This window comes from Macaca fascicularis, chromosome 13 (assembly GCF_037993035.2).
Source record: "Macaca fascicularis isolate 582-1 chromosome 13, T2T-MFA8v1.1".
Classification (NCBI taxonomy): Eukaryota; Metazoa; Chordata; class Mammalia; order Primates; family Cercopithecidae; genus Macaca; species Macaca fascicularis.
The window spans coordinates 52,514,018-52,533,470 of record NC_088387.1 but is presented as its reverse complement, the minus strand read 5'-3'; the positions used below and the strand labels follow the sequence as shown (position 1 = coordinate 52,533,470).

The 19,453-nt window shown below is 42.8% G+C and overlaps 1 protein-coding gene across 13 annotated transcripts in view; it reads right to left on the bottom strand.

The window, feature by feature from the left end:
- The window catches only part of NFU1 (NFU1 iron-sulfur cluster scaffold), a 41,664-nt gene extending 23,253 nt beyond the window's left edge, over positions 1–18,411 (bottom strand). For 7 of the 13 annotated variants that reach the window (XM_065527001.1, XM_045369171.2, XM_005575682.4 and 4 more), the window contains exons 1-4: positions 18,337–18,411; positions 13,121–13,224; positions 6,783–6,918; positions 2,459–2,525 (exon numbers count right to left, since the gene is read on the bottom strand). In XM_065527001.1, coding sequence (XP_065383073.1) covers positions 2,459–2,525; positions 6,783–6,918; positions 13,121–13,224; positions 18,337–18,398 — 369 coding nt within the window. In that variant the 5' untranslated portion in view covers positions 18,399–18,411. Of the gene's footprint in view, positions 1–2,458; positions 2,526–6,782; positions 6,919–13,120; positions 13,225–18,194 lie in introns of all 13 variants that reach the window. The other 6 variants (XM_005575683.4, XM_005575685.4, XM_065527004.2 and 3 more) reach the window with 6 other exon arrangements.
- Positions 18,412–19,453: the final 1,042 nt, after the last annotated feature.

The window sequence follows — 19,453 nt, the reverse complement described above, 5'->3', positions numbered from 1 at the left end:
AAATAGGAAAATATTGGTAATAAAAATAAGAAAAACATCCTAAAGTTGTCTGAATGAGAAAAAAAGGCAGCATATAAGCTGCAAATATACATATACATTTCGAAAAAAATAACACAAATGATGCATAAAGAAATCTAATTATCAACTGGAAATCAGAAGTAGAAACAGGTGATTGCTGAAGACATTCAGTAAAATGTGATAGTCCATGATGAGAAAGGTTACTAGAAGAAAACAAAAAAATCCAATATTCCGTCTATTAAATACCAACGTGGGCAGGCGTGGTGGCTCACACCTATAATCCCAACATTTTGGGAGGCCGAGACAGGAGGATTGCATGAGCCCAGGAGTTCAAGACCAGTCTGGGCAATATAGAAGGACACTGTCTCTACAATTAAAAAAAAGAAAAAAGAAAAAAAAATTAGCTGGGCATGGTGGCATGCACCTATAGTCCCAGCTACTCGGGAAGCTGAGCTGGGAGGATTGCTTGAGCCTGGGAGTTAGTGGTTGCAGCGACCCATGATCGCGCCACTATATTCCAGCCTGGGAAACAGAGCAAGATCCCATCTATATGGATGTGTAGATAGATACACACACACATACATATATATGTATCAACATATATATACCCTAACTTGGGATATTATCTATTGGTTACGTCATTTCACTTAAGAAAAAATTGCAGAGCTAGGGCAATTTCAAATAGGGTAACTAAATAATGAAAGTAAGAGAGCTAAAGGATGACTTACTAAATCTAATCAAGAAAAATAGGAAAAGTAAAAAAAACAAAAAAAAACCCTTTAAGATATAATCACATTTTTACCTATAAAAATTTACATATAGCATAGGCTATATGTAAAAGAACTAAATAACTTTTAAAAATAAATATATAATTTCCCACTTATAACTAGTTGTAAGAATTAGGTAACATATATAAAGCACTAGTGCCATATCTGACATTGAATATATTAAAAAAATGCTTATCCCTTCTTCCCCTTAAAAAATATGGAAGAAAGAAAACTGGAGAATGGGGGACTGGATGTGGCGGTTCACACCTGTAATCCCAGCAGTTTGGGAAGCCAAGGTGAGCAGATTGTTTGAGCTCAGAAATTTGAGACCAGCCTGGGCAACATGGCAAAATCCCATCTCTACAAAAAATACAAAAATTAGTTGGACGTGGTGGTATGCACGTATAGTCCCAGCTACCAGGGAGGCTGAGGTGAGAGGATTGCTTAAGCTCAAGAGGCTGAGGCTTCAGTGAGCCTAGATCATGCCACTGCACTCTGACCTGGGTGATGGAGTGAGACTTTGTCTCTAAATAAATAAATAGGTACAAGAGAATACTGGACTAGATGACTAGATTTAACATGTCACTAACCCAGTACGTCCACTTTTTTTTTTTTTTTAATTTTTTTTTTGAGACAGAGTCTCACTCTGTCACCCAGGCTGGAGTGCAGTGGCCCGATCTCGGCTCACTGAAAACTCAGCCTCCTTGGATCACACCATTCTCCTGCCTCAGCCTCCTGAGTAGCTGGGGCTACAGGCACCCGCCACCACACCCGGCTAATTTTTTTGTATTTTTAGTACCGACGGGGTTTCACTGTGTTAGCCAGCATGGTTTTGATCTCCTGACCTCGTGATCCGCCCGCCTCAGCCTCCCAAAGTGCTGGGATTACACGCTTGGGCCACCGCGCCTGGCCCCCAGTATGTCCACTTTTAAGGACATAAAGAGCTCAGACTAATCCTTTCAAACTGCTTAAAGGGAGTTTAATAAATACTTGCAATTTTCACACACTATCAGGCAAGTGATTTAAGTTCAGGGGATATATGTCAATCAACAGATTTAAAAGGATACGTAGTTCAAATTTAAATAGTTCATGTCCCATTAATCTAGTAGACATAAAAAATGGAACAGGCCTTTCTAGCAGATATTTCCTTGACTGTTGAAAAACACAGCATATTTTGGCCGGGCATAGTGGCTCACGCCTGTAATCCCAGCACTTTGGAGGCTGAGGCGGGTGATCACCTGAGGTGAGGAGTTCTACACCAGCCTGGCCAACATGGCGAAACCCTGTCTCTACTAAAAATACAAAAATTAGCAGGGCATGGTGGCAGGTGCCTGCAATCCCAGCTACTCGGGGTGGCGGGGGGGCCAAGGCAGGAGAATCGCTTGAATCCGGGAGGCGGAGGTGGCAGTGAGCCAAGAGCACCATTGCACTGCAGCTGGGGGACAAGAGCGAGACTTCGTCTCAAAGAAAAAAAAAAGAAAATGAAAAAGAAAAACATAGCATATTTCGCTTGATTTTTCTGACATTTAGAGGGCAAGAGAGTAAGACCCTGTCTCAAAAATAAAAAATAAAAATTAAAGAACAGAAAAATGGAAATGTTGGAGAGAGAGGCACTGGACTCAGAAAAAAATGAAAAGTATTTCGAGTCTTATTTTATATAATCCTATGTTTACCTTTGTGACAGTGATGAAATCTGGTCCAAAGAAGACACTTTTTACTCCTTCAATCCTAAATAACTGCCTGCAAAAAAAAGAAAAAAATAAGAGATACTAAAATGCTTGATTATGGAAAAGTTTAAACATACACAAAAGTAGAGAAAAGCAAAAAACTCCACATATCTCTTGCAGCTTTAACAATTATCAACTCATGGCCAATTTTGTTTTATAATTCCTACTCTATGATTTAGCAATCCCACACTATTTACCAAAAGAAATAAAAACACATGCTCCACAAAGACTTGTAGATAAATCTTTATAGCAGCTTAATTTTAAAATAGCCACACATATAGAAAAATATGGAAATGTCCATCACCTGGTGAATGAATAGACTGCTATATCTATACTATCAATCATTCATGAAACAAATATTTGACACCTACTAAATGCCAGGCACTGTACAAGCACGAAACAGACTATTTTCTTTCTTTTTTTTTTTTTTCTTTCGAGATGGAGTCACCCTCTGTCACCCAGGCTGGAATGCAGTGGTAAGATCGTGGCTCACTGCAACCTCCACCTCCCAGGTTCAAGTGATTTTCCTGCCTCAGCCTCCCACGTAGCTGGGATTACAGGCACCTACCACCACACCAAGCTAATTTTTGTATTTTTAGTAGAGACGGAGTTTCACCATATTGGCCAGGCTAGTCTTGAACTCCTGATCCCAGGTGATCTACCCGCCTCGGCCTCCCAAAGTGCTGGGATTATAGGCATGAGCCAGCACACCCGGCCTAAACAGACTATTTTCAAAAGACTACCTTGAAAAGAGATTTTGCCAACTGAACATCTGACAGAAATAATCTCTCACTAATCTATAACTGAATTAATTGGGGCTTTTTTACTTTTACATGTTTAATACAAAATATGAACTCATCCTTGATGTAAATGTTTCAAACAATAAAATTTAAATGCCCCTTGACCACCCCTACCAAATCCTGTTATCAGTTTCGTGTGTATTCTTCCAGATCTTTTTGTCAGTGCATTTGTTGTTCTGTGGTTTTTGCTTTCATATACATAATATCATATTGGACTCACTGTTCTGCAAGTTGCTTTCTTCACTTGTATGTCTCATATGTCTTTCTATGACAGTAAATACATCCCTGCACATATCTTGGGCACATGTGCAAGTAACTTCTAGGGTAGTAACCCAGTAGTGAGTTGTGGAATCATGTATGTAGTTACAGGGTTTTATTTAATAAAATAAAACAGAACAACAGAAAGAGATGAAGAAAGGAAATTTAAGAATCTATTATCTATTGTAAGGGTGAAAAAAGAGTGAAAACTATCCCATCAAACACTTGTATCTCACATATACACACACACAATGTAAAACACTTTTTACTGTGACTTATGTCAAAAAAGTACGAAAAACAGCCTGTAATTCCAATACTTTGGAAGCCAAGTAGGACAGATCACTTGAGCTCTGGAGTCTGAGACCAGCCTGGGCAACATGATGAAACCTAGCCTCTACAAAAAATACCAAATTTAGCCAGGTAAGGTGGCACATGCCTATAGTCCCAATTACTTACGAGGCTAAGGCAGGAGAATAGCTTGAACCCAGAGGTGGAGGTTGCAGTGAGCCAAGATCACGCCATCACACACCAGCCTGGGCAACAAAAGTGAAACCTTATCTCAATAAATAAATAAATAAAAGTTTAAAAATAAAATACGAAAAACAAACACTCTAAGGTATATTCTGAGAAGTGATATGTTTAAGTAAAAAGAAAAAGTACTTATTAATTATAAATTTTAAAAACAATTCCAGAGCTTAGCAAATCCCTAGGTTCCTTAAATGAGACATATAAAATGGCTGTATGTATAGAAACAGTTACCTAAGCTCTGTTTTCCGAGTATCCCTGGCAATCAGATTGAGGCTTCAGTTCCCAAAAATTTCAACTGATGCTGACTCTAATATTCTTTATTATTAACTCCTCTATCAGTTAAAAAGAGCTTCATCCCAACAATTTTATCATTTGTGCTTTTTTTTTTTTTTGAGACAGAGTCTCACTCCGTGGCCCAGGCTGGAGTAGAGTGGTACAATCTCAGCTCACTGCAAGCTCCGCCTCCTGGGTTCATGCCATTCTCCTGCCTCAGTCTCCTGAGTAGCTGGGACTACAGGCGCCTGCCACCACACCCGGCTAATTTTTGGTATTTTTAGTAGAGATGGGGTTTCACTGTGTTAGCCAGGATGGTCTCGATCTCCTGACCTCATGATCCGCCCACCTCGGTCTCCCAAAGTGCTGGGATTACAGGCGTGGGCCCCCGCGTCCGGCCCTATGCTTTATCATCTCTAACATACAGTAGTCCCCCCTTATCCCCAGGGGATCCATTCCAATGGCCCCAGTGGATCCCTGAAACTACACGTAGTATTGAACCCTGCAAGTACTATGTTTTTTTCCTATACATATATATCTATGAAAAGTTTAATTTATAAATTAGGCACAGTAAGAGATTAACCACTGATAATAAAATAGAACAGTTATAACAATACGCCAGCAATATGCCAGCATCACTACTTTAAGAGATGGCTACTAAGTAACCAATGATGTGGCGAGGGCAGTGGGGGGGGGGGTCAGCAGAGGGGAGGGCACAGGCAGACAGATAGTGTATATGACATGGATACACTGGAAAAGGGATAATTTATGCCCTAGGGAGGACAGAGCAAGATTTCACCATGCTACTCAGAAAAGCAGCACAATTTAAAACTGATGAATTGTTTATTTCTGGAATTTTCCATTTAATATTTTTAGACTATGGCTGATATTGGGTAACTGAAACCGGGGAAAGTGTAACCACAGATAAGGGGGGACTACTGGTTTAAACATGCCTTTATCTGGTGAATTTTAAAACTGTCCCTACTGACTAGTTTTCATTTACAGTTCTGAATAGAGTATTTTAGGAATTACTCCACCTAGAAAGAACTACACCATTCTCCTGCCTCAGCCTCCCGAGTAGCCGGGACTACAGGCGCCCGCCACCTTGCCCGGCTAGTTTTTTTTTTTTTTTGTATTTTTTAGTCGAGATGGGGTTTCACCGTGTTAGCCAGGATGGTCTCGAACTCCTGACCTCGTGATCCGCCCGTCTCGGCCTCCCAAAGTGCTGGGATTACAGGCTTGAGCCACCGCGCCCGGCCAGAACTACAAATTCAACTACCCTTATGAATAAAATAAGCAAGTTCTCATTATTCTTAAAAATCAGATTTTTAAGATCTGAAATGGAAATTTACCATATTTATCAGTTTGATGAATATTTTTTCTTAAGTAAAAACATAAGTTTTTATTTATTCATGCTATAGGTCTCTCAAATATATCGCTCTTCAGGAGAAAATTTTTTTAATATCAACTCTCATTTTTCTTTTCTGAGACAGGGTCTCACTCTCATGCCTAGGCTGGAATGTAGTGGCACAATCATGGCATCACAGCTCATAGTTTCCTTAATCTCCTGGGTTTAAGTGATCCTCCCACCTTGGTCTCCCTAGTAGCTAGGACTACAGACACGTATCACCACACTTGGCTAATTTTTGTACTTTTTGTAGACAGGGTTTCACCATGTTGCCCAGGCTGGTCTCAAACCCCTAAGCTCAAGTGATCCCCACCTCCTCAGCCTCCTCAACATGTTTGGGGTTTTTTTGAGACAGGGTCTCACTCTGTTGCCCAGGCTGGAGTACAGTGGAACCATTATGGCTCACTGCAGCCTCAACCTCCCAGGCTCAAACGATCCTCCCATCTCAGCCTCCCGCATAGCTAAGACAAGAGGTACACACCATCACACCCAGCTAAATTTTTGTGTGTGTGTCTGTGTGTGGTAGAGATGGGATCTCTGTGTGAGTGTGTGCATGTGTGTGTGTGTGTGTGTGTGTGTGTGGTAGAGATGGGATCTCTGTGTGTGTGAGTGTGTGCGCGTGTGTGTGTGTGTGCGCGTGTGTGTGTGTGTGTGAGTGCGTGTGTGCGCGTGTGTGTGTGTATGTGTGTGTGTGTGCGTGTGTGTGCGCGTGTGTGGGGGGGGGGTAGAGATGGAGTCTTTCTATGTTGCCCCGGCTGGTCTCAAACTCCTGGACTCAAGCAATCCTCCCACTTCGGCCTCCCAAAGTGTTTGGATTACAGGTGTGAGCCACTGCAACATGCCTTATTATTTTTTTTTAATCTCTCATCTGAAAAGAAATTATTCTCTACACTTAAAAAAGAATGCGGTGCACACAGAAATGCAATAGTTAAATAAAGTTGTCTTAACCCCAAAGTCAGTTATTTATGTTTCTTGGTAAAAGCAAATGAAAACAGTAATATACCTAGCCAGAGGGGAGCGAAATGCTGCAGCTGGGGTGGGAAAATCCATGGTCCTTGTCTCAAGAACTGGTTTTCCTGGTATAAACTTTAAGCTGTTGGGATTTGGAGTATCCTGTGTTTGAATAAACATGTATCTCACTAAAAAAAGGAAAAAGAAGAAAATGTTATTCTAGAAAAAAACAGTTAACAAGTTTATGGACTATGACATGCTCATTTGCACAGAACCAGAAGAAATAAGAAAAACTGGGGAAAAACCCAAGACTTTACTGCCCTGATAAAGCATTTATAAAGATAAGAAAGAAATATATCAATATATAGCCGGGCACAGTGGCTCACACCTGTAATCCCAGCACATTGGGAGGCCAAGGCGGGTGGATCACGAGGTCAGGAGTTCAAGACCAGCCTGGCCAAGATGGTGAAACCCCATCTCTACTAAAAATACAAAAATTAGCCAGGTGTGGTGGCAGGCGCCTGTAATCCCAGCTACTTGGGAGGCTGAGGCAGAGAATTGCTTGAACCTGGGAGGCAGAGGTTGCAGTGAGCTGAGATTGTGCCACTGCACTCCAGCCTGGTGACAGAGTGAGACTCTGTCTCAAAAAAAAAAAAAAAAAAGTATCAATATATTTAAGTGTGTAGAGTTTTCTATTAATCTCTGGTGTTTTGTTTTCTGGGGTTTTTTTTTTTTTTTTGAGACAAGGTCTTGCTCTGTTGTCCAGGCTGGAGTGCAGTGGCACAATCACGGTTCACTACGACCTCAAATTACTGGGCTCAAGCAATCCTTCCATATAAGCCCCAAAAGTAGCTGGGACTACAGGCGTGCATCATCACACCTAATTAATTTTTGTATTTTTTTGTAGAGACAGGGTCTCACACTGTTGCCCAGGCTGGTCCCAAATTCCTGGACTCAAATGATCCTCCCACCTCAGCCTTCCAAAGTGTTGGGATTAGAGCGTGAGCGCTGTGCCCAGCCAATACTCTGATTATTTAAATAGCTGTGTTATGAAACAGATTCCAGAAATAGTCTACACTTAAGTCTTATATATATTCATAATTCAGGAGTCCTATACATATTCTATTTGGTGACTTTGTACCAATGGCTATCATAACCATAGATCACTTATTGCTGACATTAACACAGTAAAATGCTACATTCTCTTCTTTCCAAAGTGCCACCATTATTTTAAAGACAATAAAGTTAGCAATTTATAATAGTAATAATAAATATTTATTGTGTGCTTATTATATGCCAAATACAGAGTCAAAGGCGGTTTTTTTTTTCTTTTTTTGAGGCGGAGTCTCACTCTGTCGCCCAGGCTGGAGTGCAGGATCTCGGCTCACTGCAAGCTCCACCTCCTGGGTTCATGCCATTCTCCTGCCTCAGCCTCCCGAGTAGCTGGAACTACAGGCGCCCACCACCACGCCTGGCTAATTTTTTTTGTATTTTTAGTAGAGATGGGGTTTGACCATGTTAGCCAGGATGGTCTCGAGCTCCTGACCTTGTGATCTGCCCGCCTTGGCCTCCCGAAGTGCTGGGATTACAGAGGTGAGCCACCATGCCCAGCCAAAGGCTTTTTAAAAAAATTTTTTTGTGGAGGTGGAGTCTCCCAATGTTGCTCAGGCTGGTCTCAAGCTCCTGGCCTCAAGTGATCTTCCCACCTTGGTCTCCCAAAATAAAGTGCTGACATTACAGGTGTAAGCCATCATGTCCAGCTCTGGGGCCAAGTGTTTTATTTATTTATTTTTAATTATTATTATTTTTTTTGAGACAGAGTTTTGCTCTTTCGCCCAGGCTGGAGTGGAGTGGCACAATCGTGACTCACTGCAACCTCCACCCCTCGAGGTTCAGCTGATTTTCCTGCCTCAGCCTTCTGAGTAGCTGGGATTACAGGCACAAACCACCATGCCTGGCTAATTTGCTAATTTTTGTATTTTTCAGTAGAGACAGGGTTTCACCATGTTGGCCCAGCTGGTTTCGAACTCCTAACCTCAGGTGATCCACCCGCCTCAGCCTCCCAAGTGCTGGGATTACAGGCGTAAGCCACTGTGCCCGCCGACTCTTTTCTTACAATATCTTTTTTCTAGGACCATGATTAGATTGAGAATTGATTCACTAAAGCAATAAAGAGATAATACAATCTTTAATTTCCTGTCTTGCTATTATGACAACAGCTTGCAGGACGAAAGGACAGCATTGGCGTTTTAATAGTTTTAAAACTATTAAACAGACCTGATTATTCATTATGAAAATGAACCTTCTGGCAGGGGGCAGTGGCTCATGCCTGGAATCCCAGCATTTTGGGAGACCAAGGCGGGTGGATCACAAGGTCAGGAGTTCCAGACCAGCCTGGCCAACATGGTGAAACCCTGTCTCTACTAAAAAAATACAAAAATGAGCCAGACGTGGAGGTGTCTGCCTGTAACCCCAGCTACTCAGGAAGCTGAGGCAGGAGAATCGCTTGAACCCGGGTTGCAGTGAGCTGAGATTGTGCTATTGCACTCCAGCCTGGGTAATAGAGAGAGAGTAGGTCTCAAAAAAAAAAAAAAAGAAAAGAAAATGAATTTTCTGGCCGGGCGAGGTAGCTCACGCCTATAATCCTAGCACTTTGGGAGCCAAAGCGGGCAGATCACCTGAGGTCAGGAGTTCCAGGCCACCCTGGCCAACATGGTAAAACCCCATCTCTACTAAAAATACAAAATTAACCAGGTGTGGTGGCGAGCACCTGTAATCCCAGCTACTCAGGAGGCTGAGGCAAGAGAATCACTTGAACCTGGGAGGCAGAGGTTGCAGTTAACTGGGATCATACCATTGCACTCCAGCCTGGGCCAAAAGAGCGAAACTCCATCTCAAAAAAAAAAAAAAAAAGAAAGGCTGCGCATAGTGGCTCACGCCTGTAATCTCAGCACTCTGGGAAGTCAAGGCAGGTGGATCACAAGGTCAGGAGTTTAAAACCAGCCTGGCCAACATGGTGAAAACCTGTCTCTACTATAAATACAAATGTTAGCCAGGCATGGGAGCGTGCGCCTGTAGTGCCAGCTACTTGGGAGGCTGAGGCAGGAGAATCACTTGACCCTGGGAGGTGGAAGTTGCAGTGAACTGAGATTGCACCATTACACTCTAGCCTGGGCAACAGAGTGTAATGAAAAAAAAAAACAGAAAAAAAAAAAAAAGAAAATGAACCTTCTGAGTAAAAATAAATCCTCCATCTTACAGCAGTATATTTAAATAGATTGACAATCGTATATAACAATTAAAATTTATTCAGTGCCTGGGTACGGTGCCTCATGCCTGTAATCCCAGCACTTTGGGAGGCCAAGACAGGCGGATCACCTGAGGTCAGGAGTTCGAGAACAGCCTGGTCAACATGGTAAAACCCTGTCTCTACTAAAAATACAAAAATTAGCCAGGCGTGGTGATGTGCACCTGTAATCCCAGCTACCCAGAAGGCTGAGGCAGGAGAAACACTTGAATCCGGGAGGGGGAGGTTGCAATGAGCCAAGATCCAGTCACCATACACTCCAGCCTGTGAGACATAGTGAGACTCTGTCTCAAAAAAAAAAAAAAAATTATTCAGTGCCTATCATGTGCTGGGCAGAGTGCTAAGCACTTTACAGGTATTATATCATTTAATCCTTACATGCTTTCAATGAGGTACTGTTTTTATGTTGTTTTATAATAAGGAGACTAAAGGTCACTCAGCTACTAAGTGACAGAGCCAGGATACAAAGCTGGACAATTTTGTAGGTGCTGACTTTCTTAGCCACCGTACATATTGCTAATCCTTATCTAACATTGCCAAGCATAATAGGAAAATACATTTAAGGTCAGTCTTCCTGTTCTAATTTTCATATCACCTATTTTAGGAGAGAGAATAAAATACCAAAAAGCAACAGTTTTATTTTAAATTTGGAAGAGTTTAAATTTGGCAAAACATATGGTTGGTACAAAAATGCTTTTCTTAGCCATTAGGGAAAAGGTTCTAATTTGACAACTGAGAGTCATTTTTGCACTTTGCCATGCAGTTCCAGCTAGCTGAAGTAAAACCATTTCATGGATAAAGAAAAAAATTAAAGGTGAACTCCTATACATTTTGCTTAAGTCATTGTCCTAATCAGACAACCAGACAATTCCTAAAAAATGAAAAAATAACCGCAATGTCCAAGTACTTCTTTAAAATATGTATATTTCTAGTAAGACATTCTTCTGAAAATCTATAAGGGAATGATTTTTCAATGACACATTAAAGAAAGGGCTGCAAACACTTTCTGTAAATAATCTTCTAACTCTGGTTCTGAACCAATCATTTCTTGCAGCTTGTATTAATAATTTATTGCTAACCAAAATCTGCACACAGTACTCTACCAATATTTGAAGAATTAAATCTGGCTTTGGCTGGGTGCATCAGCTCACACCTATAATCCCAGCATTCTGGGAGGCCAAGGCAGGAGGATCACTTGAGGGTAGAAGTTCGAGACCAGCCTGGGCAACACAGATCCTGTCTCTACAAAAAACTACAAGTTGTTGTGGCATGTGCCTGTAATCCCAGCTATATGGGAGACTGAGGCAAGAGGACTGCTTGAGCCCAGGCATTAGAGGATGCAGTGAGCCAAGACAAAAAAAAAAAAAAAATCTGGCTTTATTCTACGCAGTCAATTTGAGAAAAACTATACCTGCAGAAAGCAAAATTTTTAGAAATCCTTGAGGGTAAAAACTACAAATGCAAAAAAAAAAAGTCATTTAAGAGCATGTACTCTATACTATCTAAAGTAGAAAGTATGAAGATGAATGAGATAATCACAGAACTTTTTACTTTTGACAATAAAGGTGCGCACCACCATGCCCAGATAATTTTTGTATTTTTTTGTAGGGTTTGACCATGTTGCTGAGGCTGATCTCGAACTTCTTGGGCTCAAGGGATCTGCCCACCTCAGCCTCTCAAAGTGTTGGGATTACAGGCATGAGTCACCACGCCAGCCTATTTCTTCCTATTATGCTTGGTACTAATAGGTACCTAAGGAGGTAGACGTAAACTCCCCCAAAATACAGATTAGTGATGCTTAAAGTCAATATCAATGACTAAAATTAATGGGTTTCCTATTTGAAAAGCCTATATGACCACATATTTCAGTCCTACAAAGTTTAAAAGTCCAATTAAAGTGGTTTAATCAGCTGAGTTACTCAGTATTTACAATATTTATATCTAAACTATTCTGTGATTCAAGCAGTCAGGCAAGTCTGCAGGAAAGTGCTCCTCTTCTGGCCCCTGGCTACTGAAGGGGTAAGGTCTACCCTGATTTAACTCATGCCCTTAGCCAGAATCAGCCAGAGTATGGCCACCGGAATGTGTTCAAGCTAGCAATGGAAAGGAGAGGCTGAATTTATATGCTTACAGGTCCATAACACATATAGGTGTACATTTACATACATGCACACATGCAGACACACACACCCTCTCCCCTTAAAACTTCCCTAACTCTACATTATGGTCATCACACTTCAAATTATTTTCAAATCATATCTATTTCCCAAATTAAAGAAAATCAAGTATGTATCTTGTTAACAATCAAGATTATTAACAAAACCATAGTAATTAATTTTGACAAAAAAGTTTTTATTTCTTTTTTTTGAATGTAATGTTCTAAGGTCTGGATAAAAGCCAGAAATTTACTGATTTTAAGGGTATACTTATCCAAAAAATGTAAAGCACTAGCTTGAAATTCATAGAATTCTTTGAAACACAATCCCCATTTGAAAACTTCTTTTTGAGACAAGGTCCCACTCTGTCACCCAGGCTGGAACACAGTGGTGTGATCACGGCTCACTGCAAGCTTGAACTCCTGGGCTAAAGGGATTCTCCCACCTCAGCCTCCCAAGCAGCTGGGACTACAGGTATGCGCCACCATGCCCAGCTAATTTTTTGTATTTTTTGTAGAGATGGGGTTTCGCTGTATTGCCCAGGCTGGTCTCAAACTCCTGGGCTCAAGCAATCAACCTGCCTCAGTCTCTCAAAGAACTGGGATTACAGGCATGAGCCACCACACCCAGTCAGATTTTAACTTCTACAATATTTTCATTTTGGAAATCATTTGTTGAGCAACTTTTGTGTTGCAGTGGAAGTGTTATACAAGATACTGAGATTTCATAGATCTATTGGACAATGTCCTTGCAAATAAATTTTCTACTTAGAAGCCTATAAGAAAAATATGGCTTTTTTTCCTACATTCTTTCTATAGGCTTCTAAATAGAAAATATACACATTCTCATCTTTTATGATCCACAAAATCCTAACAGAGTTCCATTAGTTTCTGAAACACAACTGCTTTAAAAGAGGTGAAATTTTACCTGGGTTACAAAAGGCTGCAGGTAGTGGGAAAAGTGGTCTTTGTACAAATTGATGCAGAGGCTGTTTCTTAATGGTGTATGGATTCTTCAACGTATGACAGAACCTATATTTAAAAGCACATAATGAATGACATTTTAAGAGCTCTAATCTTTTAAAATTGGTTTCTACTTCTCATGTATAAAAAAGACCTATGTAAAATTTAAACATAACCAGCAATAGAAATAATTAGAGAACTGACTTTTCATTTTCCATCTACCTTATTTCCACTTACTTAGGCAAGCAATACCTATAAACAATTCAAAATCAGATAGAGCTTAAATGGAAATTCCTACCCTTGATAACTGGGTGTGCACAGGATAATATAACATCCAGATATAAGAAATAGAATTGGGCCGGGGGCAGTGGCTCACACCTGTAATCTCAGCACTTTGGGAGGCCGAGGCAGGTGCTTCACCTGAGGTCGGGAGTTCAAGACCAGCCTGACCAACATGGAGAAACCTCATCTCTACTAAAAATACAAAATTAGCTGGGTGTGCTGACACATGCCTGTAATCCCAGCTACTCGGGAGGCTGAGGCAGGAGAGTCGCTTGAACCCAGGAGGTGGAGGTTGCCGTGAGCCAAGATAAGCCATTGCACTCCAGCCTGGGCAACAAGAGTGAAACTCTGTCTCAAAAAAAAAAAAAAAAAAAAAGGCCGGGCGTGGTGGCTCACGCCTATAATCCCAGCACTTTGGGAGGCCAAGGTGGGCAGATCACAAGGTCAGGAGATCGAGACCACAGTGAAACCCCGTCTCTACTAAAAATACAAAAAAAATTAGCCGGGCGCGGTGGCAGGCGCCTGTAGTCCCAGCTACTTAGGAGGCTGAGGCAGGAGAATGGCGTGAACCCGGAAGGCGGAGCTTGCAGTGAGCTGAGATCTGGCCACTGCACTCCAGCCTGGGCGACAGAGCGAGACTCCGTCTCAAAAAAAAAAAAACAAAACAAAACAAGAAACAGAATTGTATCTACATTAGTAATTTATAACCCATAGTCCCAGACTCTTGGTTATGCACAAAGGAAGCAAATAACTATAAGCTTTTTTCTTTTAAAAAAAAATTTAGGCCAGGCGCGGTGGCTCAAGCCTGTAATCCCAGCACTTTGGGAGGCCAAGACGGGTGGATCACGAGGTCAGGAGATCGAGACCATCCTGGCTAACACAGTGAAACCCCGTCTCTACAAAAAAAAAAATTTAGAATTAGGCAATAGAGTCACATGGTTCAAAACTGATAAGGATAAAAGCATATATAGTGGAAGTCTCCCTCCTTTCCTGTCCCTTACCACGTTTCCCTCTCTCAAGATAACCTGTATTACCTGTTTTGAAAAGTATTTCAATACTTCAAAAAATCTAAAAGAAAGTATACTATTGGGCTGGGGGTGGTGGCTCACACCTGTAATGCCAGCACTTCGGGAGGCCAAGGCAGGTGGATCACCTGAGGTCAGGAGTTCAACACCAGCTTGGCCAACATGGTGAAACCCCGTCTCTACTAAAAATACAAAAACTAGCTGGGAGTGGTGGTGGGCGCCTGTAATCCCAGCTACTTGGGAGGCTGAGGCAGAGGAATCACTTGAACCTGGGAGGTAGAGATTGCAGTGAGCCGAGATCGCACCACTGCACTCCAGCCTGGACCAAAGAGCGAGACTTCATCTCCAAAAAAAAAGTATACTATTGTCCTTTTTGTTTTTGAGATGGAGTCTCGCTGTTGTTGGCCCAGGCTGGAGTGCAATGGCACAATCTCGGCTCACTGCAACCTCCGTCTCCCAGGTTCCAGCAATTCTCCTGCCTCAGCCTCTCAAGTAGCTGACATTACACGTGCCTGCCACCATGCCCAGCTAATTTTTGAATTTTTTAGTAGAGACGGAGTTTCACCATGTTGGCCAAGATGGTCTCGAACTCCTGACCTCAGGTGATCTGCCAGCATCGGCCTCCCAAAGTGCTGAGATTACGGACATGAGACACTGTGCCTGGGCCCATCCTTTTTTTTTTTTGAGATTGAGTCTCACTTTGTTGCCCAGGCTGGAGTGCAGTGATACGATCCCGGCTTACTGCAACCTCCACCGCCTGGGTTCAAGCAATTCTCTTGCCTCAGCCTCCCTAGTAGCTGGGATTACAGGTGTATACCATCACACCCAGCTAATTTTTTTATTTTTAGTAGAGATAGGTTTCACCATCTTGGCCAGGCTGGTCTTGAACTCCTGACCTCATGATCCACCCGCCTCGGCCTCCCAAAGTGCTGGGATTACAGGCGTGAGCCACCACGCCCGGTCTCTAACTTTACTTTACTCTTATAGAGAAAACATAATTGGCTATTTTTGATGGCTTTGACAAACTGAAAACAAAGGAAGAAAAGAAAAGCAAATATTACTGGAAAAGGAAGTAAAAGGAGACTTTAGTAGTGAAAATTCTTAAAATCCTAATGCAATTTACTTTAAAATCCAGTTTACTTGAAAATATCATCGCTCTCCATTACAACTGCCACTTCATAGAAGTCATGGAAAAATTTTAAGCACAAGAGTCATTTATAATTGCCAATGGGTTCAGATACTGCTAATTCATCAATACAGGGGATTTGCAATAGTTTAATTCACACGGAGCCAGCTGCAAGGGAGACTGGAGTTTCAGCACTCAGTCTCTCTGGATCTGAGTCTAGGGGTTTTCAACGATAGACTGGCAGGCCAGGGAACGGGTGCTGCTGATTGGTTGGGGATGCAATCATAGGGTTGTGGAAAATGGTCCTCCTGAGTGCTCAGTCCGTTTATGGGTGGAGCCACAGAACCAGTCAGAAATGCAAAAATCTGAAAAGGCTAATCTTAGGTTCTACAAGAGTGATGTTTCCTGCAGGAGTAATTGGGGAAGTTGCAACTCTTATGACCTCCAGAATAATGGCTGGTAATCATTTATATCTACACCTTAGCAGAATTCAGGCTCCTCTCACCCTCCCAACCCAATGGTCTTTCATTAGCCTTACAAAGGTGGTTTAATTTTGGGAAAGGGCTATTATCATTTAAACTATCAACTTAATGTCTCCCAAAGTTAGCTTGGCCCAAGCCTGGGAATGGGCTGTTGTCTAGAGGTTAAAGTCAAAATGGTGGTTGGTTAGAACGGTCTTTCACTGTCATAATTTTCTGTTAAAATGTTTTCCAAAGGCAAAAATTGTGATCGTACACAAGATCACATTTATCTAATTATTTGCTGCTTAAAATAGGCAAGAAGCAACAAGGGCTGTCACATTTTTTTCTCTACCAAAACTGGAATTCTTCTTGTGGAAAAGAATGAGTGGGCACCAATGAAGTATTAATAGAACACAGATGAACTTTTTCCAACCTTGGGTAATCATTATATGCCATTGATAAGCAAAAGACTACTTTACTGGGATACTGTGGGACTCTAACCCACATAGTTTCTTAGACGCTATTGGAGAGATAAAAGTATTGGAACCGAGGATTCAAGAGAACAATGGAATCAGCACTGAATGGGAATCAAATCATCTGTGAAGTCCTGACTGCCACTCCCCACACTAGCTCCAAACAGTGTTGATCACAGTAAGAGCTGTCACGCCTTTATTTATTTATTCTGAGATGGAAATAATCTCGCTTTTCTCGCTCCCTTGCCCAGGCTAAAGTGCAGTGGCGTGATCTTGGCTCACTGCAACCTCCACCTCCCTGGTTCAAGCAATTCCCCTGCCTCAGCCTCCCGAGTAGCTGGGATTACAGGCACACACCACCACGCCCGGCTTTTTTTTTTTATATATATATATTTTTAGTTTCACCATGTTGGCCAGACTGGTCTCGAACTCCTGACCTCAGCCAATCCGCCTGGCTTGGCCTCCCAAAGTGCTGAGATTACAGGCGTGAACCACTGCGCCCGGCACACCACTTTAAATTATATGAATCTATTACAGCACTCATGACTGTCATTATTTGTTAACATATTTTTCTTGCTAGACTGCATACTCATTAAGGGGAGAAACTATCTTCATTTCCAGCTGCTAGCACAATGGCCTCACTTCTTCATCTCCACAATGAGATTAAAGTCGCAGCTACCTCATAAAGAATCCAGAGAATCCATGCAAAGTGCTTAAACCAGTGCTAGGCCATGCAGTAAGTGCTCAATAAATGGCAGCTGCTACCATTATTTAATTGGTGCCCAATAATTACTAATTGAGTGAAGTTCAAGGTTTGGAGTAAAAATGCCTTTTTCTATAGTTCAGTATCTAAATCTGTGAATACTCTGGAATTTGGAAATACACTAGAAGAATAATATTCTTATCCCTTCAGCCCAGGGAAAAAGCAGCAGAATGAATAGAGGAAGCACATTCCGACATACAGGTTTAAAGTCTTGTTTTTAAACTAAGAGTGGATTACATTATTCAAGGAAGACATCTACTCAAACACAGGAGATAACTAACAAAAAATTCTACCAACTTAAATCTTTTTAGGATATACATTTAAACTTCAAGAGCACCATTAACACTAAAATGTCAAATACTCAAGAGGGCAAACTCTTGTAGGCCATTTTCTCCAGACATAAAATTAAGGTACACCTACATAAATGTTCTCTTAGCAATGTTCACAGAAGTCTTTGAAACTCAAAGGTACGGCTCAGGGAAGGGGGAAAAACAAGGGAACAGAGTGGGCTTAATGGTGATGGGTGCAGGGAATCTAGGGGTCTGAATTCTCGTCGGAGTTCCATCACTTAGAAACTGTGTGACCTTGGACATGTTACCTCCTCTTTCAGGGTCTTACTGGGAAAATGAGGAAACGAGACAAGGTATTTTCTTCCTTTCTGTGTGACATTCTGATTCTGTTCACAAGAGGAGGGAATGCACCTCGTAAAGGGCCTGGGGGCGGGAGAGGCACACGATTTAAAAACAGCTCCTCCGTTCTGGCCCTACAGCCAGTCTCTACAAGCTTCCATACCGCACAGAATCAAGCACTGGGTCTCTAAGCCTGAGACGAAGCTCCACTGAGTCCGCCCGGATTAGGACACAGAAGCGCCGAGCTCCCGCACCGACGGCCATACACCTCAGGGCTCACCCCCAACTGCGGCGACAGGGCGGACCCGCCGGCTCCATCAGATGCACTACCCACCCGCCTCGAGAGGGTCTGCAAGGCGGCGACCGCTCCGCTGGCTAAGCCCAACGGCACACCTATTCGGAGCTCCAGGCTCTTCACCTACCGCCTGCGCAGCCCCGCGGCAAGAGCCGCAGTTCCCCAGCCCCGCCTGGCCGCGGTCGCCATCTTACTCCGGAGTGCGCAGGGGTCTCCCTGACAGCACCACAAAAGATCTGCGCAGGCGCAGGCTGGCCGGTAGCTGGGCGGGCACTGGGAAGCGCCCACCCTACCGGCTGCGGGCGGCCCTGCTGCGGCTAAGAGCCGTGGCCTACACTCCGACGTTTGCAGCCTACTGCGTCACCCTGACCAAGACAGGCCAGGAAACCTTTGCTGTTTGCGCCGGCGCCTGGTTAATTAACGCAGCACCCTGAACGCATGCGTGTTTCCGTCCATACTTTGCTTTCCCTGCTGGCTGCGTTCTTAGCAGGTGCTGGTGCTGCGGTTGCGAATGCTGTTTTCCGTCCCTAAACGTGACCCATTCCCTCAGTCCTGAGTAGGACCCTACTCAGCCTCCAGGCCCAGCTCAGTGACTGCCCCCAAAGACACCCCAGAGCATTCCCTCTCAAAGGTTCTCGCATTTCTCCTGCCCTTTTCCCATGGGTCTGATGTGGACCTGTGTCTAACCCTTCCTCATAGCTGTGCTTGTCGCCTGCCGCTTCATCATCTTGGACCAACCCTCACAGAGCACGTATCTGGCACAGTGCTACCCTTCTCTGGATTAACATGAGCGTTTGACTAGTTTCCAGAGCAGAGTGCCAAAGCCCATTCCTATTCTTCCAGAACCTTCCTGGAGTGTTCAGTTTTCTCTAGGACAACGGTTCTCAAAGTGCGGACTAGGGGCCAAAAAAAGCAGAACACGTTAGAAATGCACGTTAGAAATCCTGGGCCCCACTTTATACTTACTGAGGCACAATCTCTATAGGTGGAGACTGGAAATCGTTTTGTTACTTGTTTTTTTATTTTTTTATTTTTCTAGAGACAGGGTCTATCTCTGTCGCCCAGGCTGGAGGGCAGAAGTGCGATCATAGCTCACCAAAACCAACTCCTGGGCTCAAGTGATTCATCCTCCAGCCTCAGCCTCCCAAAGCACTGGGATTACAGGTGTGAGCCACCGTGCCTGGCTATTTTTAGTACTAGTAGTAGTAGTAGTAGTAATAGTAGTAGTAGTAGTAGTTTTGTAG